General features: G+C 59.6%; 3 protein-coding genes across 8 annotated transcripts in view; all 3 read right to left on the bottom strand.

The window, feature by feature from the left end:
* DSCAML1 (DS cell adhesion molecule like 1) overlaps positions 1–3,732 on the bottom strand; it is a 102,678-nt gene extending 98,946 nt beyond the window's left edge. For 2 of the 3 annotated variants that reach the window (XM_051812201.1, XM_051812204.1), the window contains exon 1: positions 3,474–3,642. In XM_051812201.1, the coding sequence (XP_051668161.1) occupies positions 3,474–3,516 (43 nt within the window). In that variant the 5' untranslated portion in view covers positions 3,517–3,642. Of the gene's footprint in view, positions 1–3,473 lie in introns of all 3 variants that reach the window. The other variant, XM_051812202.1, reaches the window with a different exon arrangement.
* Positions 3,733–11,748: 8,016 nt separating this feature from the next.
* FXYD2 (FXYD domain containing ion transport regulator 2) lies at positions 11,749–13,918 on the bottom strand. The gene is made up of 6 exons (XM_051812571.1): positions 13,822–13,918; positions 13,126–13,164; positions 12,949–13,023; positions 12,270–12,306; positions 12,097–12,127; positions 11,749–11,947 (listed from the first exon to the last, which is right to left on the bottom strand). The coding sequence occupies exons 1-5, from the start codon at positions 13,829–13,831 to the stop codon at positions 12,103–12,105; spliced, it is 186 nt and encodes a 61-aa protein (XP_051668531.1). The 5' UTR covers positions 13,832–13,918; the 3' UTR covers positions 11,749–11,947; positions 12,097–12,102.
* A 1,077-nt stretch (positions 13,919–14,995) lies between these two features.
* FXYD6 (FXYD domain containing ion transport regulator 6) lies at positions 14,996–24,680 on the bottom strand. Of its 4 annotated transcripts, none has more exons than XM_051812564.1 (8): positions 24,419–24,680; positions 18,184–18,246; positions 17,968–18,015; positions 17,786–17,860; positions 17,616–17,652; positions 17,303–17,352; positions 17,162–17,204; positions 14,996–16,687 (listed from the first exon to the last, which is right to left on the bottom strand). In XM_051812564.1, the coding sequence occupies exons 1-7, from the start codon at positions 24,663–24,665 to the stop codon at positions 17,176–17,178; spliced, it is 549 nt and encodes a 182-aa protein (XP_051668524.1). In that variant the 5' UTR covers positions 24,666–24,680; the 3' UTR covers positions 14,996–16,687; positions 17,162–17,175. The 4 variants fall into 4 exon arrangements, with proteins under 4 accessions (XP_051668524.1, XP_051668525.1, XP_051668526.1 ...); XM_051812565.1 differs by having other exon boundaries at positions 18,184–18,243; XM_051812566.1 differs by lacking the exon at positions 24,419–24,680 and adding an exon at positions 20,380–20,760.
* Between the last annotated feature and the right edge of the window lie 126 nt (positions 24,681–24,806).

Raw genomic sequence — 24,806 nt, 5'->3', positions numbered from 1 at the left:
GAGGTCACGCACGGCTGATGTTGGGCTTCCTCCACAACTGCCAGTCCACATTTCCACACCACAACCCACATGCTGGCTTTACAAGGTGGAGACCAGCATTTCCACCATGCAGCCGATGGGTAGGACAAACAAGGGGAAGGCATCAACGGAGTGAGCTCTGCAACCTCCTCACCTCCTCCCTGTCCCCTCCAAGTCGTGCTCGCTCCCCTCTCATGGTGAGGAGTCGCCGCAGCCCTTCCCAAGCGCAGCAGCTGGGGAAGGCAGCACGCAGGAGCACGAGCCTGGAAATGGAATTCCTAAATGTTTGGTACAGCTCTGCTGGCAGATGATGGCGGCAACATGCAGATTGTGTGCGGTGGGGGATGTTCCTCCAGGATCTACAAGCAGGGAAAGGGTAACTCACAAAATCATGATTATGTAAAAGCGCAGAGCTGGCTATAATCGAGATTTCAAAGACAAGAAACACTCTGCACCCAGAGCTGCCACTGCACATCCTCCCAGAACAGCAGCATCGCAACGACTGCAACGACCGAGCGCCTTCCTCCTTCGTGCCTGCCATGGAAGTCGCACCTATTAACGTGCTGCTTATTTGGGTGTGAGATGGCTCCATGTCATCCGAGGCGCAGCCCGTGCTGCCATGTCAGAATTCCTGCCACAAAGACAGGCTTCCAGCTTCATTCTTGCCCTCGGCTCACCAGCTGCTCCAAAGGAGGACAGAGCGCTGCCCGTCCATCCCTCCAGCTCAGGATCACGAGGGCAGGGACCCCAACACCCCAACACCAAGGCACCCAGTGCCACGGCCGCCCCAAGACGTGCCTACAGCTCCCAGGCAGCGCCCGGCTCTGGGAAGGGCTGGCCCACGGCACATCCCTGGCACTCGCCCCTTGTGCGAGGCACAGCCTGTTCCTCCAGAGAACAAACACCCAGGGACACCAGGGTTGCCTGTATCCACTTCCCACCCAAAGGCAGGAGCAGCCCAGAGCCCGTGCCAGGCGCAGGTAAGGGCTCCGGGCGAGTCGCCACGGTGGCTCCTGGTGCTGGGAGAATTTTGGCAGGATAAACAAGCGCCGGGCACGGCGAGGAGTTGAGCACTGCAGGCTTCTCCTCCGTGCATTTAATGAGGTTTCCATGTTTCATTTCAGAGACAAACGAGCGCTGTGCCACACTGGGGGGCCGAGATGGGGGAGATTAGAAAGCGCGAGCTTGCACCGTTCGCTGCGCCCAACACGGGAACGTCATGTAAATATAATGCCAATATAAATCAGGCGGCAGAGCCATCCAGCAACATCACGCAGGGAGACGCTTCCCCAGCTCCAAGCCTCTCATTTTGACCAGTGTGTTCTTCATCATGCCACTCGCCTCCCCTCTGCCTGGCTGCTCTCCTTTCACACTGCCAGACCATCTTGCTGCTCAACTCCCCGCTTGCCAACCACCTATTTCTGTTTGTTTTTCAAGTGGGGGGAGAAATAAGCAGCTACAGCCCATCGAGGGATTTCTAAACTTCAGGGGTCCCTTGGATCGAATGTTTATCTGCTTTCAGTTTCTACTTGAGCTCTTGTTCTACAGCAGGAGCACGTTAAAAGGATGTGCTTCGATGCCCAGAAATATTAAGTATCTGAAAGGTTTATCATGCATTAAGCAATTCATTTTTTTTATCCTATTATTCTAATGAAACTTCCATTGTATTGCTGTCCTCTCTTTGGAACCGCTTCATGTTAACACTTTGCATCACCAGGACTGTTCAACACTGAAGATCTCTCTCTTTTTTTTTTTTTTTTAAGAAATAAAATGTAAAATGAGGCCACGAGGAGTTGTGCTAATGGAGGCTTTTAATTTGCTCTTCTCCGAAGAGATAGCTCTGTGGGAAGATATCCCTTTTCCAAGAAGCTGGGGCTGAAAAGATGCAAAAAGCAATAAGCCAGCACAGCTCTTTATTATTTTGACTATTGGGGGTCGAAGGAAATCGTAGCATCCTCGACGGTTATTTGTTTTCAGGTTTGTTTTTTCCTTTCAGCTCCGTAAAAAAATGCAAATGTAAGCAAAGCAGACGCTGGCACGTTCAGCTCAGCAGATCCGAAGCACAATAGCGATTTTGGGTAAAGCTCCCAAAAGCAGCTTTACCCCAGTTCAAATAAAGCAGCTATTCCATAATTAATAATTGATGGAATAATTGATCAACACCACACAACTGGACAGGGCGCCCTATTAAGCCTCTGTAAATATTTTTCATTGGATTAACGTTCGGCTAAAAGGGTAATGTAATGGGCAGCAAGAGAGGTCTCATGCAAGGAAGCAGCTCCATCCCCTTTCTTTCACTTTCCTCATTTCCTAAAATTTCCCCCTCGCTGTTCTCAAATGTCAGAGAAGATAATTAGGGCAAATGTCATTTTACATCCTCCGAGCAGACAGTTTTCCAAGAGGTGGGCGCTTCCAGCACTGCATCTGCAGGTCGGGTCATGGGCAAAGAGGTAATTTATTACAGAAACATAATTAAAAATTCCCCCAGATCCGGAAACAGGCAATTCCTTTATGTAACATGGATCGATTGTTGTAACAAACGCAGTGGGATTTAACTGCCCGTGCTACGCGCAGCTCCTGCCTCTCTTTAATTGCATCTATGGCAGAGACTCGGCTGGAGTATCCCCTCGCTGGATGTGGGCAGCATTCACTTAATGCCCAACTTTAAATTAATCTGTAATCTTTCTGTGTGTGTCTCCTTGACACGCTTGTTCCACGATTCTCCCCCCCTTCCCTCCATATATATATGATTTATCTATAACCTGATTGATGTCAAGCCTCTGGGTTACACTTCACACAGCATTCCTAGAGGGAAGGATGCGAATTTTAAGGCATCGCTTGGATATCGCCTGCTGACGGGATCAGACTGAGTAGTGCCGGGAGCGGGGACGCGGAGCGCTCGGTCTCGGCGCGGCCCCGCCGGAGGATGCTGCGCCCGTCGGTGCCGTGTCCCGGCTCCAGGAGCCCCGAGGAGCCGCTCCGGGATGCGCCGGCACCGACCGGCCCCGCTCCGCGCACCGAGCCCCGCGTCCCGCTGCACCGTCCGGGGCGAGCGCTCCGGGGGAGCGCACCGGGAAACCCGGGGGGGTACGAGGAGGGCGCACCGGGAGCCCCGGAAAGCACACCGAGAGCCCCGGGACACCGGGGAGGTTGCACCGAGAGCCCAGGAAGGTGCACCGAGAGCCCTAGGGACCCCGGGGAGGGCGCTCCGAGAGCACAGGAGAGCTCACCGAGACCTCCGGGACCTCGAGGAGGGCGCTCCGAGAGCCCAGGAAGGCGCACCAAGAGCACGAGGAGGGCGCCCCGAGAGCCCCGGGACCGCGCACCGAGAGCCCCAGGACCCGAGAAACGGAGCACCGAGAGCCCCGGGGACCCCAGGGAGGACGCAGCCCGTGTCGCCCGCCCGCTCCCGCTCCCGGGGACCCCCGTCGCCCTCCGCCCTGGTCCGCACGTACCTTTCGGCAAAGAGTACAGCAGGAGAAAAGTTACCAGCCACATGCCATACAGAGCAGCTCTGGCCCCGGGCTGCGGCGCAATTGCGGAGGTGCGGTGCCCCGGCGTGCCGCGCTCCTGCCGCCGCTGCCAGCCCGGCTGAGGTGCCCAGCGCCGCTCCCGCTCCGCCCCGCTCCGCTCCCGCCCGTGGGCCGGGCTCCCGCCCGCGCCCGCCCCCCCCGCTCCGCGCAGGGCTGGGGGCGGCCGCGGCCCCCGTGGGGGGAGACCCTTCCTCCTCCTCTTCCTCCTCCTCGGCGCTCACAGACTCCCCTGTCCCCCACCAGCCGCCTCCAAGCTGCGCTCGCCCCCCGGGCGACCAGCCCCGGCCTCGCTCGGTGCGGCCCCGGGGGGCTGGAGCTCGTGCTCCCCTGTCCCTGCAAAGCGGCACCGCGGCGCCTTTCCCCGGCTGAGGAATCCCCTCCTGCCCGGGTGCGGCAGCACCCCCAGGACTCGCAGCTGGCAGTTCTCCTGCTCCCAGAGCCTCCCGCGCACCTTCCGGCATCCCGGGGACAGAACCCGCAGGATGCTTTGGGTTGGAAGGGACCTTACAGACCATCTGTAACCCGTTCGACCACCCTGCCGTGGGCAGAGACACCTTGCACTAGACCAGATTGCTCCAAGCCCCGTCCAACCTGGCCTTGAACATTTCCAGGGATGGGGAGTCAGGGTTTTAGCAGCCTGTGCTGCTCCAGTGACATGGGACACAAGCAAGACAGGGCCCAGCAGATTCATTACACATTCATCCCTCCAGCCAGCAAATAACGAACAAATACCAGCTAATGCTTTACTTTGGGGTGTATTTATCCAAGGCTTAGCTCAAGCCGAGGCTTGTACTCCCCAAGACTTAGCTGCACCAAAGCCAATTTGTCTGGACCGTTAGAGCATTCAGAATGTCTTTTCTTGAAGCGATTATAGCAGGTTTTCTTTGCTTTCCAAAACAGCCTTTCCAAGCCCAATTTGTTGCAAAATAAACAGAAAGAAAGATTAAAGCATTCAGATTTCAAACAAAACAACCAGTAGGAAAAACATTACGTTCGGATTTTTTAAAAAGCGCTGTTTAGATTTAATTGAAAACCCAACTATCGTCACGGAAATTGAGAAAACAACAGCCCCTTGGCCATTTTCAGCCCTCACAGAATTGCTGCAAGCCTTCCCACCTAGGAGTCCCCTGAAGAGCCAGGGAGCTCACCAAGGGGGTACCTGCACACTGTAGGTAAGCGAGAGGAGGAGGAGACACGGCCAAAGGACACAGAGAAGCTGCCAGAGCTCAGGGTCACACCCACCCACCCTGTGTCCCATCCCCCCGTGCTCCAAGCCACCCATAGCACTGTCATTTTAGGGATGAGCCACTGCCACCTCACCCCTGCCCAGACCTCAGTGCCAACAGCAGAGCTGGGAGGAAACACTGTGCCTGTGCTGTGCAGGCCTGACAGACCACAGCCTTCCCTCCTTCCTCCTCCTCCTCCTCTCCAAGGATGTGCTTCCTCTTCCTCGGTGCTGCCGGGCTCAGTAGCGCCGTCACCACCCCCTCCCTCAGCCCGTTCCCAGGCCACCTCAGCAGCTCTGTCACGGTGCGTGGGTGTCCCCGGCACACAGCCCTCCCACACGGGCACGTGCTGCTCCCCAGCCCCTCGCTGCCGGCTCACTCGCACCCCTGGCCGTGCCACCGGCACCCCGGGAGGCGATGAAGCAGCAGCTGATGCACACCCGGTGCCCACGCATCCCTCTAGGAACCGAGGTGCATTTCAATCGCCACCTACACCACCGTACAGATGTTCGCTGATACTTCGCGGGGAAATTGGTATGCAGGCCCATGCCCAGGCAACGAGCAAACCCCGGGCTCTGGGGAGCCCCAGCCACATGCCAGGCATCTGCCCCCTTCCCTCCCCGGCAGCTGCTGCAGGATGGCAGCACAGCCCAGCCTGCTAACAGAGAGCTGCCAGCCGCAGAACCCGCTACAGCACTTTGGCAACCAGCACGCAGTGCGTCGGACTCAGGTGTGATTTGTACCCTCCCACACTCGGGAGTGAATGAAATGGGGCTGCGTGGGCTGGCAGGGCACTCGCTGGCACAGCACCCACGGGGCCCCACAGATCCCTGTGTGAGGCATGTGAGCAGGGGGAGTGAGTGCTGCTCACCGCTTCATTTTTAGCTCCCTTGGCTGCTCAGCATCTCCTGTGAGTTCCCTCACCATCCCTCGCTCAGAGAATCAGCCTCTGCCAAACGTGCTGACCTCCCCCTGCCAAGGGCTCCCTCCTCCAGGACAGGAGCTGCTGGCAAGGTGGAGAGCATCACCAGAGGAGACAAAACTTAAGGCTGGCAGGGTGGGTGCTCAGCCTGGGTCTCCACGGCGGGTCCTTGAGCCACCTGTGCCGTTCGTTCCGACCCCTTTGCTCCCGCACGGATCGCTCAGCCCAGGCCCTTTGCCAGCCCGCTGAGCCCGGCACACGTACCAGGCTGGCAGCCGTGGGCAGGCAGCCAGAGCTCCCAGACCTCCTGCCAGCCCACACCTGGGGCTCAGCTCCTGCCCAGCAGCCACTGTTTGGGGACATCAGCCTTCCCACAGCTCTGTGTTTGGGTACGCACAGGAAGCTTTTTGTGCGGCGCCTTCTGCGCGAGCGCTCAGCCCGGAAAGCTGGTGTCCTGCTAACATCCACACCATGATCATGTGCTTCACACGGTGTGCCGAGGCAGGGCTGGAAATCTCCATGGTAATTACTGGGGCAGCGCTGACCTGTGCCTTGGCAGCACAGGCAGCTTGCAGGAAGCCAGGCCAGCACTGACACGCGGGTAAAAGCCCGTCTCACGCTCCCTGTAGCCACTGACCTGCTAACAGGCAATGAGCAGCCTGCCAGAGGCAGCAGCCAGCCCAGCTGCACTGCTAAAAGGTGCAGCTCATACTAAGGAATTATTTCCCTGGCCCAAACTCCACACAAGACACAGGAGAAATTATAGCAACACATGCCCACACACAGCTTTGAGCCCCCAACAGGCTTCACCACAAAGCACATACAGCAGGGTCTCGCCTCTCCTGACAGCACAGGGCAGCCCACTGCCCCTCTCAAACACCACCCCGCTTCAGCCTCCCCCTCCCTGGCATTTATTCTGCTTCTAGGCAGCATTTATACTCAGCTTCAGGCTCCCCCAGAGCTCCGGGGATTACAGCAGTGCCCTATGCTCGCAGACCACATTAGCCAGTCAGGTCCTTTACCCTAAGGATAGTTCATCCACTGACGTGCAAAAAACCCACCCTCTGTACAGTAACGCAGAGGGGCACTGGGAAAAACAGCCAAGAGGAAGGTCCCGACTGCACCCCCACGGTTCTGGGGTCAGCCCCAGCCCCGGGCTGTGCCCTGTGCAGGGCAGAGGTGCTGCAGAGGGACACACACAGCGCTGGGGGAGCTTCCCTCACCCCATCCTCCCTCCGGCCCGGACGCACCTCACCTCCCGGCGCCCCCAGCCCCGTGCCCCGAGCCGCCCTCGCAGACAAATCCCCGGAGGAAGCAGTCATTAAAACAACAGGGCTACTTATCGGCGCGAGCCGATTTCCACAAAGCACTTCCCACGCATCGCCAACTTACCCTCGCGGCACCTCTCCGGCGAGCAGAGCCAGCCTGCCGTGACCCCTCCTGGGCACCCTGACCCACGGAGACACTGCCAGCCCAGTCCCACCAGTAACATGGCGGAGGAGGCTGTGGGGCTAATTGCAGGATGGGTTTCAGCTGGGCTAATCGTTGGGCACACCTGGGTGGGAAAGGGCTGGGCATGCCTGGCTGTGATTCTCTGTCATACCTGCCCTGGACCCCCGTCCCTCCTCCCTCACCCCAAGGCTGGCCCTGTGTGGGTGCTGAGGAGGGAAGGTCCCCCACCTTGTCTGTGCCTCAGTTTCCCCCAGTGGCAGAGGGGATAGAGTGGCTGCTTCATGGGGTAGTGGGAGAATAAACACCCCAGAGGTGGCAAGGGTCTTGTGTGCCAATAAAGGACAGGCAAACCCTGGACAGGCAGCTGCCAGCAGGTCAACGTACCCAAAAATGAGATCCTCCTTGAGCCCTTTGTGTCTTGTACAACAGGAAGGGCTGCGTGTCCAAAAGCGAAACACAGCCTGGTATAGAGGGCAGATCGTGCCAGGAAAAGGGGAACGGTTTTAAACTATAAGAGGGGAGATTCAGACTTGATATCAGGAGGGAATTCTTCCCTGTGAGGATGGCAAGGCAGCTGTGGCTGCCCCATCCCTTCAAGGCCAGGCTTCATGGAGCTCTGAGCAGCTTGATCTAGTGGGAGATGTCCCTGCCCGTGGCAGGGGCGTGGAACGAGATGGTCTGTAAGGTCCCTTCCAACCCAAACCAGCCTGTGGTTCTGTTGTCTGCGAAGAGCTCCGGGTGCTCGGTTCCTGAGCCGGGGTCCGTGCCGGGCAGCCAGGATGCTCTGCTGCCCAGGGAAAAGCCGCTTTCCCGGCAAGAAGCTGGGATTTGGTTCCCTCTAGTGTCATCGCGCTCCGTTGCGGAGCGGGGACTGGGGCAGCGGGGCTTCGCCGAGGGGAGCCCCGTGCAGGGGGATGAGCGGGGTCCCTGTCCTCGCCGGCTCCACAGTTTCTGTCCTCGCACAGTTTCAGTGAACTCCAGGGGCTAAATAGGCTGCCCAGGGCAGTGATGGAGCCACCACCAACCCTGGAGGGATTTCAAACAGGGATTTGAAAGACAGATGTGTACAGATGTGATCCCCAGGGACACGGTTTAGTGGTGGCCTTGGCAGCGTTAGTTAATGGAGCTCAATGATCTTAGAGGTCTTTTCCGACCTAAATGATTCTGTGATTCCAAGGCACGGTCCTGAGACTCATGGACTGGGCTCATGGGGACTCTCCTTTGCTTCCAGCTACATCCCACTGTGAATCCCACTGGCAAGAGCCAGTCCATCCATCCCTGGGCTGCATTCCCACAGCATTTCTGCTACAGGGCTGCTCAGCTCTGGGTCCCCTGGCCACCTTCGTGTGAGCAGTTATTCCCTAATAACCACTGCTTTGGGGCAGTGGGAAACGAAGGCTGAAATGTCGTTTGCTTGGGCTGGAGGATAATTTGGGCCTGTGGAGCGCTGCTGTTTTGGCAGAGGAGCTGCTGTTGATGGATGCGCTGCCTTTTCGGGAGCAGAACAAAGGGAGGACGAGGCGCGTGCCTGGCTCCCCGCCAGCCCGGCCCATCTCTCCCCTCTCAAGTGTTCCTCTTTGGCTCCCTCAGTCACCATTTGCTGCTCTCCTCTTTAGACTAATGAGGAGACATTTTGCATTCACGTTTCCTCACGGGCCAAATGTGCCCCTGGCATGGTGGAGCAGCGCTGGCAGGCTCCTGCCTGGCTGCTGCTCCTCTGCTTCCTGCCCCGCTGCCTCATCTCCTTCCATTCAGTCGTGGATGAAGAACAACAACAGGCCAATCCACAGCTGGCCAGGACCCTTCTCCCTCATACCTGTCCATCCACAGACCGCCAAAGCAAACAGGGAATAGCCAGTGCCAAGGGGAAGCTGTTTGGCTCTGGAAATCTTCCCAGAGGAAAAGGGCACTCTGGTTGTCCACTGTATTATTTACTCAATCCCCTTTGTGCCACAGAAAAGATTTACTTTGAGAAGATTAATGGCTCAAGGGACTGTGAGAGAAATCCTCTGAGATTGCCTGGTTCAGGGGAGAAGGCAAATGCCTCCTGACTGAGGCTGCAGCTCCTGGGGGATCCGTGGGCTCAAGGAAAGGGCTGAGGGACTGGGGCTTGTCCTATGGGACACCCTCCAATGGGGACAACAACTCACCTGACCCAAACCCCGGGGAAGGAAGGACTCTCTCACTGGGGTAGTGGCAGGAGGGAGGAGACACGGTGCCCTTTTCCTGTGGTCCTCCCATCTTCCCTCTCCCAAAGCTCCTGGGCTCAACATCCAAAGCAAAGGACTGTGGAGGTATGGAGAGCAGGGGCACAGGGAGGCCACATTTACTGTGCATCATGTAATTTGCTCGTGCCTTTCCTGTGTTCCTGGTCCCCAGACTCCTGGAGGAGCAGGGAGCTGGGCTGCTCACAGCTCAGCTGTTACAAGAGCCTTGCCCTCCAAATGGAACACCCAGGGCAAGTGTTCCTGTGCTGGAGCATGTCCTGCCCTGCCACTGCCACCCCCTGCGAGTGTCCCCAGCCCCTGCCAGGGGTGTGAGGGGCCGGGCAGGTACACGTGGGTGTCCAAAAGCCGTGCAGAGTAATGCTATTAATGCCATCTGGTGCCGAGACAGAGATCCCGCACGGGCAGCCAGACGCGGCTTTTCTCTCCCCGTAATCCCCGGCCCCCGAGCCACGGGGGCTCCGTCTGTGGGGCTCCACGGGGGGTGAAGGGCATGGCTGTGCCCTGGCACCGGGGAACAGGGGTGTGAGACTCTGCTGAGGGCGGGTCTTTTCACACCCCACTGCCTTCCTGCCTGCCGGGAGCTTTGGCTGCTGCTTTTGGGGGACACAACCCCACTGCCCTCAGCAAGGACTGGGGGTCAGAGCAGGGAGCGGGCAGGGCAGTTCTGCTGTGACCAAACCTTTCTGTGCTGTCAAACAGGCACTTTTCATAGAGTCACAGAATCAGTCAGGTTGGAAAACACCTCTAGTGTTAGTTCAAGCACTAACCATTTTCTCCCTCAGGCAGAGGATCCCAGTCCCTGTTTGGGCTGTGTGAAGCTGCAACGACTCTTTATCAGTGGGTCAGTGTCAAGTCAAAATTATATTCCAAAATAATCTCCTTACAGTGTTAAATAAGCACCTCAGATCAGACAAATTGCACGGATTTTGCCTAATAACCTTGGCCGAGCTAATCCTATTTTTCTGTCAATGTCTGACCTATATCAAAGCCCAAACGGACCCCGGGGGCCGGTTTCTCCATCCCAGCACCACTAGGGTGGTTTGGCTTCCAGAAGGCAGCACCTCACACACCTGAGCCTCTGCAGTGGCTTCAGGTGAGGGTGGGAAGCTCGGTGTTCTCACCCAAAGTGTTCCCTGACCAAGCACCCTCTGGCATCCTGAGGTGAGTTCTCCACTGCTCCTGTCCCTGAATCTCTCTTTCTCTGCCTGTTTGGGGTGGCCCTTGGCACCCTCGGCCCCAGAGCTGCAGGGGAAGGGGTGAAGGTGCTGGGGCAGGGCGGGGGCAGTGGTGGGGGACAGGCAGCCCTGCCCTCCGGTCACTAGGGGTCTGTGTCGGTCCAGCTCAGAGCACACGGAGCGAACCTCCCTCCTCACTCACCGCCCAATTGCGGGAGAGTTTTGCGCCTTTTTTTTTTTTTCTTGAAAGAGGCGTTTCTGTCTGTACCCGAAGCTGAGAGAGGCCGTGAGCTCTCACACAGCTCCGTGCTCCATCCCAGCCCTGCTCCTGACCGGGAAGGACGCCTGGATCAAGCTCTGTGATGCTGTGGTGGGCTGACCTTGGCTGGACCCCCAGTTGCCCACTGAGCTACTCCATCACTCCCCTCCTCAGCAGGACAGGGAGGGAGAAAAAAGGAGGGGAAATCCCCCAAACTTGTGAGTCAAGACACAGGCAGTTTAGAAATCGAAAGCAAAGGGTGTGTGCACATAAGAAAAGGGGGAAAAAAAGAAACTAAAAGATCGTATTCTCTGCTTCCCATCCACAGGCAACGTCCAGCCCCTCCCCAGGAAGCAGAGGTTGCTCCTGAAGGCAAAGGCTGTAAATCATTAAAAAACCCCTTTCTCCACCTTTCCCTTACCTTTTATACCTGAGCAGATGTCACATGGGCTGGAATATCCCTTCGGTCAGTTTGGGGCTGTCCTGGTGGTGCCCCCTCCGGGATCCTGCCCACCCCCAGACTGCTGGTGGGGGAGATGTTGGAGAGACAGCACTGATGCTGTGGGAGCAGCAGGAGCCAAAATTGGTGTGTTACCAACATCTTCCCAGCTCCCAACACGCAGCCCAGCACCACGAGGGCTGAAATGGGGGGAATTAACTCCATCCCAGCCAGACACAAGCACACAAACAGCCCCACACGTGCCCGCACCGCCAGCCGCTGCCCGAGCATCCCAAGGGAAAGGCAAGTGCTGCAGGACCCAGGAATCTGCCTCCGGGAGAAGAAACATCGGAGCAAAGCCAGGGTGGAGCCAGCCGGCTGTTCCGTGCCGGAGGGGGGGGTGGCAGGAACCTTTCCCGGGTCTGGGGTGGAAGATGCCCGCAGGGCAGAAAAGTTCTTTTGGCGCTGGGCCAGGAGAGTGGGCGATTCAAACGCCTTTGGGCACAGAGTTTAACCTCTCTGAGCTTGAACTTTATTAGCCAAGAAAACTCTCGCTGGGTCTAAGAGAGGGAGAAGAAGCACGAGGGTAATTTGCATTTTGGCCTTGCAGGGCAGTGGATCCATTGGAGCAGGAGAAGGGGTGGCCTTTGGCAAGGATTTGGATGGAGCTCTGCTTCCATGGTGGCACAGCAGCTCTGAAAGCAGAGAGAGGGAGGGCTGTTACATGGCCAGCGTGTCCCAAGAAAACCCCCCTGTAGGTACTTTCCTGAAGTACAAGCACCCCAAGCATCCCTCCCTGCACAGGGAGCCTGGCTGCCAGCTGGAGCCTCCTCCTGCAGCCTACCTGCACCTACAGGTTCTCCTCGTTCCCTTGTCTGTGGAGCAAACAGCAAAGGGAGATGTGTTACACCGGGCAAGGCCGCTGAGACGGCGGGGGGAGCACAAACCAAGATCCCCCCTGTCAGGCCTGGGCCAGTGAGGAGAGATGAGGCTGCCTGGAAACTGCGCAACACCCACCTCGGCTTCTTCTTCCCTCCACAGTGGAACCGCTGGCCTGGGGGCAAGAGGAGAGACTGAGGTCCCTGGGGCTGAGCCTCCCCCTGCCCAGTCTCACCTCTGCAAGCCCTGGCACTGCCCAGTCACGAACACCCGCTTGGAAGTCTGTCTGTCTGTCTTCTAAGCTGTCCCACGATTGCAAATGCTGTTGGTTTTCTACTGGGCAGTGTTCCTGCACCAGCCCCGATGCTGCAGCCACCCCAGCCCCACGGAGCAGTGCAGGTATGGAGCAGTGCCAGAACACCCAGGTAGGGTCACAGGGTGCCCTGCACACCCAGCACTGGGTCACTCTGGGGGCTGCTGAGACCCAAGGGCTCTGGGAAGGCTGGTTTCTCGCTCTGGAAATGTCAGAGTTTTCTCTGCTATTTTTAATGAGTGACCTTCCCTCTGAAGCCTTGGTGCTGGCAGGGAAACACTAAATATTTACGTGGTCTCCTTCCCAACTCGCTCTCTGTTGGGAGAGTGCCTGGATGGAAAGTTCCCAGGCAGGCCTGGGGGCAGGCTGTGCCCACCCCTGGTGCTGTGGGGCAGGGTTGGTGGCCCCCAGCCCCACACCCAGCCAGAGCAGGGAGGTGAGAGGATCAGGGGGCATCTGCAGGGAACAGAGCTGAGGGGGTGTCCAGCCCACCCAGGCACTTACTGAGGATGATGAGGAGCCCGATCACAAAAGCCACAACGGCGAAGATCAGCCCCCCATTGCGGATGGTGTCATAGTCTGGGGAGCACGAGAGCCAAGGGTGTCAGCCCAGGCAGGGTGTGGGGCTGAGCCCACAGTGCAGGGCAGCATGGGAGGGGGCTGCCCAGGGCACACACTCACCGTAGCTGAACCTGTCCAGGCCCTGCTCGGGGGCTTGCTCTGGAAAAGAGGAGAAATCCCAGTGAGAGCCAGGTCCTGGGCGCTGGGCTCGTGGCATGGAGGTGGGAGAGACCAGCAATGCGGGCTGCAAGCGAGAGCGCTGTGACTTCCTCAGTGTCCAGCCCAGCCAGCAAATATTTCCCAAACTCCTGCGTTTCATCCCAGGAAGTTTAACATCCACGGTGAATTCATGCACTTGCAGGCTGCATTCACAGGATGCACGGGAGTTCTCAAGCTCCAGGTGAAGCCGCAGACGGGCCCGGCTCCAGTGCCCTCGGGAAGCGCCGCTGCCCGCAGGACTCGGTGGCTCTGCTCCCTTGGCACGCAGAACTGAGCAGCCCTGCGGGCTCACCCCTCACTCCAGGGTGCACCCCGGCAGTGCCCCTCCATGCCTGCGGGCTCATCCCTCTGACAGCTGCGTGTCACCTCTCCAGCCACCTTACCTGACTGCTCAGCCCTCTGCCGGGAGCTGTTTGGAAGGAGAAATCACCCCAAGAAGCCAAACGCCAGCCGGCACCGACGCGCCAGCGGGCTGCAGGGCTCTGAGCATCCATCCCCACGTCTCCCCCCAGATCTCTGGTGAGAGTTTCCCCCGTGCAGGAGGGAGCAGCCCTGCTCCTCGCGCCGAGATGCCCCTGTGAAGGTGCCTGCTCTTACCGTCACCCATCGCCTCGGCGTGTCGTCCGGCGGGCGCCTCACTCTGGGAGTGGGGCACCCACAGGAAAGCGCATTAATTGGGAGACAAACCTCATTAAACATTAATGGCCTCGGTGTAATGTTTATCACAGTCACGAGGGGAGGCACAGGGCTCCCTCCCGCCCGCCTTTGGGAAGGAGGGGAGGGCAGGGCAGGGCAGAACCCACAGTGCCAGCCGGCGGGGAGGGCCGGGCACCCCAAGCCGTGGGTGTCCCTGTCCCAGCCCTCCCTCACTTTCCCAGCACCAGCCCAACTGGGCTTCACCTCCTGCAGTGGCGGCGATCCCGAGGGATGGGCTGGGATACAGGCTGAGGCTGCCTTTGGCTAGAGAGAAGCAGGCAGCACACCCCACCCTCCCAGCCTGGCACTGCGGGTGTCCCACAGCCGGGGCAGCACCTCCCAGCCCGAGCTATCCCAGGGGTCCTGGCACAGCCATGTCCGTGGTGCATCCCTGCTGGCAGTGGGGTACCAGGATGCTGTGGTGCCAGCCCCGGGCCCAGCCAGGTCAGCTGCCAGGAGGGCTGTGCAATCCAGTTTGCTCTAATCTCGCAATCAGCGGGCGCGAGTCACGCGCCCAAGCCGATTAGTGCCGGGGGGGAGCTGCCCCCAAAGGAGGCTCCCCTTGGCATGGCCAAGGAGTGCAGGCACCCGGAGCCCACAGCAGCCCAGCTCTGGCGCCACGGGGTGAAGCCAAGCCCTGGAGGGTGCTGTGTGGGGCCATTGTGGTGGCACTGCTGTCACAGTGCCCTGGCAGCACTCGGCATCCCCCGGATCGGGCGCGGCAGCAGCCCAACACAGCAGCTCCCAAAAAGCTGAGGGACAAGGAGTCTCTGTGCCCACGCTCCCTTCACACAGGCTCTGGCTCTCGCTGAAATGCTCCTGGCTGCAGAAGGGAGAGCGCAGGGAGGGGGCTCTGCCCGCACAAAGCCCGTCTGTGCTGCCCAGGGCGCTGCCCCTGCCCCTCTCTCCCCAGCGTGGGAGCTGCCGGAGCCTCGCCCAGCCAGGCTGCCCTGGGAACGCCACGGCCCTCGAGATGATGCAGCCAGGCACCAATAGAAACGATATTTTATTCCTTTCCCCTTAGGTCACAGCACAGAGCACACCAGCCCCTCCAGCACAGCAGCACACTCGCCTATTTAAAAGGAAACACAATAGCTCAGTTTATTTTACAACAGTCAGGGTTTGGCCATTTTACACACCACAGGGGTCTCTTTGTTTCGTGTTAACACCGACGGCACACTATGGACAGCACAGGCACTCCGAGGGACACACACCACTGGCACTCAGGGGCCGGGCCGGGGGTCTGCTCTGCCTGGGAGATCTCTGACAGGCAGGAGGGAGGGAAGGGACACAGTACTGGGGTAGGGATACAGTACTGGAGACACGCTCCCTCTGCCTGGCACAGATGGGATAGAGCTTCCCGGTGCCACCAAGGCACACCAGGCACACAGGGACACAGCCCACCCTGAAGGCAGGGCCACCACAGTGGGCTGGGCACAGCAGAAACCCCCTCTCAAAACCATCCTGGAGGACAAGACCCCCTTCCTGGTGTGGGGATGGCACCCTGAGGTGTTTCAGTGCAGCGCTGGTGATGCCCTGCTGCTGCCCAGGAAAGTGCCCCACACCCAAACTGGCAGTGCCCAGCTCCAGCCAAGGCTTTGCCTGTCCATGGCCTTGGGGAAGGGCCAAAACCCAAAGTTTTGCCTCTGACCCATGAGCAAACACAAGGTGACGAGGGACTGTGGACTCAGCACGTTGCCACAGTGCAAGCTCAGGTGTGCAAGACCACCCCTTGCTGCTGCTCCACGGGGGAAGGGGCAGCTGGCACTGGGAGTGACACAGAACCACCACAAGACAACACTCAGCACTGACAGGGGTGGCACAGGCAACGACAAGGCAGCAGGAGGGGCAGGGAGCTGCCCCTTCCCTGTCGGAGACAAGCACAGACAGGATTTTGTTTCTCTGTAGCCCTCGGACTGTGTGCCCTGCCCAGCTCTGTCCATGGGCAGAGTGCTGGCGAGGAGCTGGTTTGTGCTGGTTAGTGGGGGCACCGCTGTGCAGCCGCCCTCTTTCACAGTGTCACTGTTCTGGGAACCTCACGGGCTTCTCTGCCACCACAGCCTTTCCTCACTCTTAAAGCAGCATCCCACGGGTTTGGCCAGGGACAGGAATGGGGAGTGCCAAGCAGGCGAGACAGCAGAGCTCCCTTCAGCCTCGAATCCAGCCCCCCAGTGCTCCCAGCGAGGGGAGCCAAGCCATGGGATGTCCCTGCCTGACTCACCCCCTGCCACAGCTGCCTTTGGGCTGGGGGTGTGCGGGGGGTTATTGCTGAAACGGCGACACTGAGCAGGTCCCTGGGGCTGCAGGTGCCCAAGCCCTGCCCAGAACCAGCAGGGAACCACCAGCATGTGGGCTCTGGGCTGGGGGACAGGGTGTCCCTGCCCCACAGCCCACGCTCCCTGCCCCACACAGCCCCTGTTCCCAGGCTTGGAGGGCAGCCCAAAGGGCAGCGCCTGCCAGTCCTACAGAGCCCGAATCACACGCACAGCACGAGAAAGGTGAAGAGAAAGTCACGATTACAACATCAGCAACAACTAGCCCTAGAGGTAATGATCATCTCACAGCAACATTACACACCACGGGAGGCAGAGAGGGCGGTGAGCGGAGTTTAGTCGGGTTAGGAAACAGAGAACCGGTGCTGGAGTACAGAGGGTAACACAGACACGGCAGCTTTGTGCCTCCTGAGAGGGACCTGCTGCTGTGATTTCAGTTTCCTCGCAGGCCGCAGGCGTCTGCGATCCGAGCGTCTCTCCTCGGCTCTCTGGGTCTGCGTGGGCAGGAGAGCAGTGAGTCAGGCTGGGAGCAGCACCGACGCCTTTCCCTGCTGGCTCTCAAACTGCCAGCACGGGCTCCAGGCTTCCCCCTCTCCAAACGGGGGCACATCCAGGGAGCTCGGGGAGCTCTGACTGCATTCACGGGGCGAGACACCCTGAGGGACCCCCACCCAGCTCTCCAAACACCCTAAAACCAAAACCACTTCGGGGTGGGGAAGCACAAGAAAAGGAAGCGTAACACAAGGGAAAATCCGGACAGATGCTTCCTTTTCCTGCTGGGCTGCCTGAGGACACCCACCAGCACTGCGGGTTTCCCTGCTCTGGCCCCTTCCAGTGCTCACCCCCACACCACGCTGGGGATGCAGGGCTGCCAGTCCCAGCAGCCTGGTTTGCTCAGAACACCCCCCCACACGGCCCCAGCTGTCCCTCCCGCCCTGGTGCCACCACCCAGACTGGCAGGGACTCACCACATGGCTCCTGTTCAGTTCTCTGCCTTCTGTGCCCCCGTTGCTGCAAAGGGAAGAGCAGAGGGGTTTGCAGAGCCTGCCCAGCACCGGGAGCTCTGGGGGCAGGTGGCTGTGACACAGAGCAGGGGACAGTGACCTTACCATTCGAGGTGATCAGGGTCTCTGCCTGAGCCTCCTCGTCCCCTGGAGCCCTGCAAGGAGAGGAGCACGGTGAGAGCAGCTGGGAGCTGCACCCCATCCTGGGAGTGGGATGCCCAACAGCACAGGGACACACTGGGGAAGGTGCTCTAGGAGCTCCTCTGCCACCCAGGAGCTCTGCAGCAGAGCATCCCCCAGATTTGGGCACCCAAAAGGGACACTCAGAGGGTGCAGCCACTCTGCCAGCTGTGGGAGGGAACCCGGGAGCAGAGTGGCTTTCCAAGGAGATGTTCCCCACCGGGCTGCCCTCACTCACCTGGGTTTCTGGTTGAAACTGCACCTGCACCTCCTGCCTGCAAGGGAAGAGAAATCTGTGAGTGTGGCCAAAGTGGGAATGGGATGTGGCCTTTCCCAGTGCCCCCACCACCAGAACAGCCCCTGCTGCCCTGGCCTGCCAGCCCAGCACCTGCCAGGTCCCCAACTTACTGAGTATAAGGAGAATGCCAACGGTGAACAGGACCACGGCAAACACCAGCCCCCCGATCCTCAGGCTCTGGTAATCTGGGGAAGGAGACACAGAGGCTCACTCCTGCTGGGTTCAGGGGAGGGAGCAGCCCTTTTGCTCCCCATGGCACATGCCCACCCATCCCACACACAGCCGTGCTCACCATAGTTAAAGGGGTCCTCCTCCTCCTTCTCCTTCTCCTGGGTGGCCACTGGGAATGGGCAGACAAGGGGTGTGAGGTCAGTGAGCCCCTGGCTGAGCCCTGGCAGCCACCCACAGACCCCAGCTGGCACAGGCTCATGCCCCAGCCCCCTGGATCCATGGCACAGCAGTTCCCCTGGGTCCCACAGCCCTTTCCCAGGAAGAATTTGGCACCTACCATCTGCCACAGCCACTGGCACCAGCAGGGAGCAGAGGAAGATGAGTGTTGCCTCCATGGCTGCTGCAAGAGAGGGGAGAACCACGTATCAGCACCCAGATGGCTCATGGAGGGTATCATGACAGGGCCAGGGGCACAAGGGCACTAAAGACACACGTGGCTGGCTGTGTGGGCAGGCAGGGCCAGCCCATGCCATGGGAAAAGGAGCCAGGCTGGCTCTGGGAAACACCCAAGGTCTGGCCATAATGCCTGGTGTCATCACTGTGCCCAAGCTGATGGGGACACATCAGCTTGAAGGCAGGAGGGGAAGGGTTTGAGTGGACAGACAGACTTTTTTGGGGGTTCTGTGGTATATTTTCAACCACCTCTGCATTTGGCATAGATTTCAGCACAGTTTAAAGTTTGCTCTGCAGGCAATGGGGCCAGCACCAGGGCTGTGATCTCTTCATCAAGGTCGATACTGTGCCCTTCACCCAGAGCATACTTTAATTTGTCCCAATTAGCATAGCAATTACAACACACTCCTACAATGAGGCCAGTGGCCCTGGTGGGACATGAGCTCGAGCCTCCGGGCTCCCTGCACTCACCTGCAGCAGCAAGGAGAGACCACAAATAACCTCAGTGTCCCTCACAGCTGAGGCTGTCCCTGTCCCTTCACTGGGAATGCTCAGCCAGAGCACCGACCCTTCTCCCAGGGATGCCAGCCTGGGTGTAACAACACTGTGGCCAGGCTGTGACACTCCTGCCAGCTTGGCCAGGGGTGCATGTCCCAAACTGCTGCACCCATTCTGGGTGGGCACCCTCGCTGCTGGGACCGACCAGGCACCACTGCTCTGCTGAGGGAAGGCACTGCCAGCACCCATGGTGCCCATAACCCGCTCCAAGCACCCCTTCTCCAGCTCCAAGGGGACAGGCAGGGGACAGGGGGGAGCTGCTCTCTGTGCTGCCAGCTGGCACAGGGCACTGCAGACCCACTGGCTGTGTGAGGGGGACACCTCGTGCCAGGAGGAGAGGGCTGGGCTGCTGGAGCACACCAGGGCTCTGGACTGTGGATGCAGGCTGGGTGCTGCCTCCCCGGCCCCTGCAGCTCCCCGTGCCCGTCCCTGTTTATGTCTGTAGTGCCAGGCAGTCACTGAGTGCCCTGGTGGTGGGGCTGGGTGGCCATACATGGTCAGGAGCAGGGAGAGGGTTCTCTGCTGGCACGGGAGAGGACTGGGTTATCAGGCACCCTGCAGGCACCGATAGCACCGAGTGCTCCAGAGCTGCCGCAGCTGCCGTGCTGGACTGGTGCCGATAAGGAAGGGGCCCCGGGCAGAGCAGGAATTCAGCTCGCTGACGGACGTGGATCCTGCACGCTGCTATTCAGCCCCTCCACAGCCTGACCTGATTCCCACACAGCCTCCATCCCAGCCCACCCCAGCTGCCAGCGGCGGGGGAGGCAGCTCGGCTGCCCCAAGCCAGCTCCTCAGGGCACCCAGGTCCCCCAGACCCTGCCAGAGCCCCTTCTCCCAGTTTGTGCTCCGTGCTCCCAGGATTGGCAGGCACGGAGCAGGCTCAGCAGAGCCCACCACTGCTCTCCCCACCAGCATTTGTCTCCATGGCCTGTCCCCAGTGCTGCCCTCAGGAGCCAGTTCCCATCACACCCCCAGAGGATGCACCCCCAGCCCCCAGCTTGATCCCAGCACATTCCCAGAACCTGCCTCATTCATCACAACAAGCAGCATCTCACGATAATTCCCGTCCCTCCCTCCCCTTCCATGATTTGCCATTCCGAAGGCGACGTGTTTTTCCGAACACTGGAGGGTTTCACCCCCCTCTCCTGCAGCTGCCGCTGCCATTGTGTAGTGTGGGGCTGCACTGGATTGCTCCCTGGGCCCAGACAAACCCCCTCATTTGCTGAGACACATCATTCGGGGATAATTACCAGGTCTTAGAAACACGCACAAAGAACCCACAGCTGGTGGCACAGTAACTTGTAGCTGCACATTTCCCCACGTCCTTTATCTCCCGTCCTTTATCTCTTCTCCACTGAGTCTGCCAGCGCAAAATCAGAGTCATTACCCATACGAGGGTGCTGCGTGTGCACAAGAGATGTGATACAGCTCACGCTATCATAACATGAACAGCATTAATTGGCTCCTGGAGGACATTAATGATGCCTTTATTTTTGAAACAAGCCATCCATCTGATACTCACTGTTTATTTTGCCATTATTTGCCTGTTCTTGGAGCATCCCACTAGGGGAATTTTGCATTACTCCCTGCCTGAGCCCCCCCACGTGGGGCTGGGCCCTGCTCAGCCACACACGCCGTTTCCAACCCTCTGCTCAGCTCTTGGCTTCCCGCACGTAGCACGGCAGAGTTCACCGTTTGGCCCAGCCAGGCACGCAGCACACATATGCTCTTTGTTTTTCTAACTCAATTCCTAGAATTCACACACTTCCGCACGCTAAAAACTTATCTGCGCACGAGTCGAGCGCCAGGATTGGCAGTGTCCCTGCTCCAAAGGCAAACACAGCGTTCTGGAGTGCAAACGAGCCCAGCTCTCCTCCAGGGGAGCATATGCTTTGCGAACAGCCACAGGTTTTCTGGGTTGCTCCAAGCTGGCCCACCCACTTCTTCCTGAAGCTGAAATAAAGTGAGAAGAGCAAACATTGCCAAGGGTTTGCCGCTCTCCCTGCTCCTGCCTTCCCTCGTGCAGGATCCAGCTGCACCTTGGCACAAAGGAGAGGTAAACAGCCCGAGGAACCGCGGCAGCGCCGAGCTCGGCCGCTTCCTCACCACCCAAATCCCCCTGTTTTCTCCCCATCGGTGACAGAAAGCTTGGAGTCACCACCCCGAGCTGCCACGTATCCATGCACACCACAGGGAGTGGCAGCGCCTGCGACTTGAGCCAAAACAAGGGGTTTTCCTGTTAAAACTTGGAGATCTGGCTGAACACGGAGAGAAGGCGGAGCGGGGCAGGAGCGGGGCAGCGGCGGCCGGAGCTCCCTTCCCTTTCCTCTCGACTCAAACTGCTGCTTTATGAGGGAAACCAGATATTTCCATCCCCCATCCCTATCTGCATAGCAAGAAGGAGGCATCTGGAATCTGGGAGAGGCTCAAGGGGAAGAAAGCAGCGCCAGAGAGTGAGGGAATACCTGGAGTTTGCTGTTTCCTGTGAGGATGTGGATGAGAGCGGGCTGAGGGAATAACCCAGTGCCACAGGGGACCCGCCCTGTGATGTGAGGCTGCAGGGGCTCAGTTCCCTCTGCCCAGCACAGCTGGCAGGGCACGAGGGCAGGGCTTGGTGGCAGCACCAGGGCCACCCTCCCCACTCCATCCCACGCTGTGCCGGGTGTCAGGAGCCTCCCTGGGTGATTCACGGCCCTGCCACGCGCACAGCCAGCATGCTTCCCTCCATGCAGAGCACAGCCATAGCTCCTCCTCACAGCCTCTTCCTTCTGGATAATCCCTCCTCGCAATTCCCATGCTGCTGGCTTGGTGTGTGTTTGTGTGTGTGTGTGTGTGTGTGTGTGTGTGGAGCCCGGGCGAGGCAAATCCGGGCGGACAGACCCGGCCTCTCCTGCCTGGCTCAGCTCTCTGCAGCACAGCAAATCATGCCAGAGCAAGGCAGGTGAATTTGTAACGCTGCTGGATCTTCCAGTCCCCTTTTCCTTTTCGTTGTTTTGCACGGATCTGCACTGTCAAGTCTCAGCCATCACCGCGTAATGCCGGGCAGCCTCCGCCTTCCGTCAGGAGTCCTCGGGGCATCTCCTGAAGATCAGACCTAGTTAAAATCTCTGGTTTCTGTGCAAAGCCCCCCAGACCGTGACAGCAGCGCTCCGCTGCCTGGGGCGTTTAGGAGCGTGCATGTGTGAATGGACATTTCCAGCTCTGCATAGATGTGCTCTTCTGCCATTCCACGTCAGCATCAATCTGGTTATTAATGTGCCTGTTGTTGTGCCTCGTGCTTCTAAATGAGAGAGAAGGAGAGATTTCCAGCCCTCGCCATTCTGACATGGACGGCACTTCCCAAATCCGGTGCTGATTCAGAGGCTGACTGCATGGAAGACACAAAACTAACTTTACTGCAATCTAATTGCCTCTTGTGGGTCTGGGGTGTCTCTAAGCACACCCTGTGCTGCATCCCTCACCTGTACCCCAGCATTGCACTTGCAGGGCTTCTTCCAGCCTCATGGAATTGGCCCTAACCCATCAAGGAGCCTCAGCCAAAGCTGCCTGGCCGTGTCTGACTCGGCACAGTCCCTGGCCCACCATGACAACGTCCCAACAAGCAGGGGCAGGCACAAAGCAGCGAGGACAACCCTCCACTGAGGCAAATCTCCAGTGCAAGCACTGCTGAGGTAATGGCTGCCTGGCCAGGGAACCCAGCCCTGGGCTCCAGGAGACAGTAAACATCACCACCACCACCATCTCCCAGTAGGAATCTGCTGCTCCTGATCCCTCCTTATTTACTTAAGAGATAACCAGGTGCTGTAACCCCGCTGTGCACCTGCCTGGACTGTCCCGTCCTCCCACCACACCCAGCCCTCATTTGGCTGCACACTGGCTGAACAAGCCCAGGCTCTGCGTGCTGAGCGGGGCATCAGCACATGGCAATCACGCAGGTGAGGCAAAGCAGAGGTTACTTGGCAGGTCCTGGTGGCGAGAGAAACCCAGCTCAGCAGCACACACTGACAGAGCAGCGTGTGGGAGAAGCTGTTCCAGGCTCCCGTGTGCGCTGGTACCACCACACTGCCATGCTCAGCAGCACATCAGAGCGGACATTTTCTCCGTTCTCTCCCCCGCTGTCACCATCAGCCACGGCCACGAGGCAGACACCAGTCCCCAGCAGCACGGCCAGTGTCCCCACCATCACTACCACACACTGCATGGAGAGACAGGCAGGTGGCACAGCCCCCAGGCAGGCAGGGCAGGGCAGGGCAGGGCAGGGCAGGGCAGGACACGTCCACACTGCCAGTGCCAGCGGTGCCTCTCTGTGCTCGGGTGACAGCTGTGGAGCTTGGCAGCCTCTTTACACCCTGGAAACACACACAGAGCCCGAAAGGCAAACACAGCCGGACGCAGACCTGCTGCCTTGTCCTCAACACCTGGCAAAGCCGTGACTCTCCACCATGTTTTACCTGAATGGGTACACTGGAGCAGGCAGGTAAAATTCCAAGGCGAGAGGGAGACCTTAGGCTGATGAGAGGAAGGCACAGCCAGCCTCACACCTGGCACGGGATATTCTCCAGCAGGTCCCAGACACGCTCTAACAGGTGGCCTGGCTCGGCAGCCACAGCACTTCATGCTGGCATCTCTCCCTCACACGTTCCACCTCACTCCGCCTCAGAACCACAGTCCGGCTGCACACGGGCAGGGATTCTCTGGGCTTGCCTTTAAACCACCCACAGGGACTGAAAATCCCAATGGGACCCAACAGCACCGTGGAGCACTGCAGGCTTGCCAAAATGGGTGCTGCATCCTGATCCACACACGGCTTTTCCCGAGAGGCTGCTCTTTCACACTGCTTATTCACATCCACACAAACCACCTGTCACTTTCCCTCCCACAGAAATATCCCTGCAAGATCCGAGTTCCACCACATGGACTCCAAAATCCGTCTCTTTGGAAGCATTAATTACACACCCTGAGAGACACGCTCTTCCCTTCCTCCAGACGCCTTCCCGGGATAAGGCGCTTGGCTGTTTACGCGCGGTGTTACTACAATATTGAACAACGGGAGCCAGAGCGCTGCCAAGGAGGGATCCCCCTGCTCCCCGGCCTCCCCCCTCGCTCCCCGGGATCCCCCCGCTCTGCAGAGCCCAGCCAGCCTGGGGAGCACTGGGTGTGAACCAGCTCTGCCCACGGTGGTCTCGGGTGGGGTCCGCCGGGGCATCCTCCCCAGTACCGGGGAGGGGGGCTGGTAACCAGGCAACGGTGGGATAAGGGGAAACCGCGGTACCCGCCGTTGCCATGGCAGCCGCCGGGGCCGGGATGCGGGCGGGTCGGGGCGCGGGGCGATGCCCCGGGGACAGCGGGGCGGGGTCCCGGCCGCCTCCCCGGCAGGAGCGGGGTGAGGCGCGGTACCGCACTCCGGCACCGGGACACGGGACCCCCGAGCGGGCACGGCCGAGCCCAGCGCTGCCAGGGGGACCCCGAGTACCCAGACCGACCGACCGACCGACCGACCACCCACCCACCCTCCCTCCCTCCCCAGCGGCCCCTCGAAGCCCCCCGACGGCCGGACCCACCTGCGCTGGCCGTGCGGGGCCGTGCGGAGCCGGGCTGGCCCCGCGGCTCCGGGCGGTGCCGGGGGAGCGGAGCGGAGCGCGGAGCGGGGCTGCCGCACAAAGGGGAGCGGGCGGGCGGGGCGGGGGCGGCGCCTGCGGGGCGGGGGGCGCGGGCAGAGCGGGGGGCGCGGCCAGCACGGCCCGGCCCTCGGCGGCTCCCAGATCCCCCCAGAGGAGGGCAGGGGGATGCTCCGGGGGGATGGAGCATCTGCGCTGTGAACACTGGCTGGGAGAAGAGAAGGCTCCGGGGGGACCTCAGAGCCCCTTTCAGTGCCTAAATGGGCTCCGAGAGGGCTGGAGAGGCACTCTGGATAAGGGCACGGAGTGATGGGACAAGGGGGAATGGCTT

The sequence above is a fragment of the Manacus candei genome, unplaced genomic scaffold, assembly GCF_025592945.1.
Source record: "Manacus candei isolate 608988 ecotype Guabito, Panama unplaced genomic scaffold, ASM2559294v1 h1tg000086l, whole genome shotgun sequence".
Taxonomy (NCBI): domain Eukaryota; kingdom Metazoa; phylum Chordata; class Aves; order Passeriformes; family Pipridae; genus Manacus; species Manacus candei.
The sequence above is the reverse complement of the archived record's forward strand: the minus strand, read 5'-3'. Positions and strand labels throughout refer to the sequence as shown.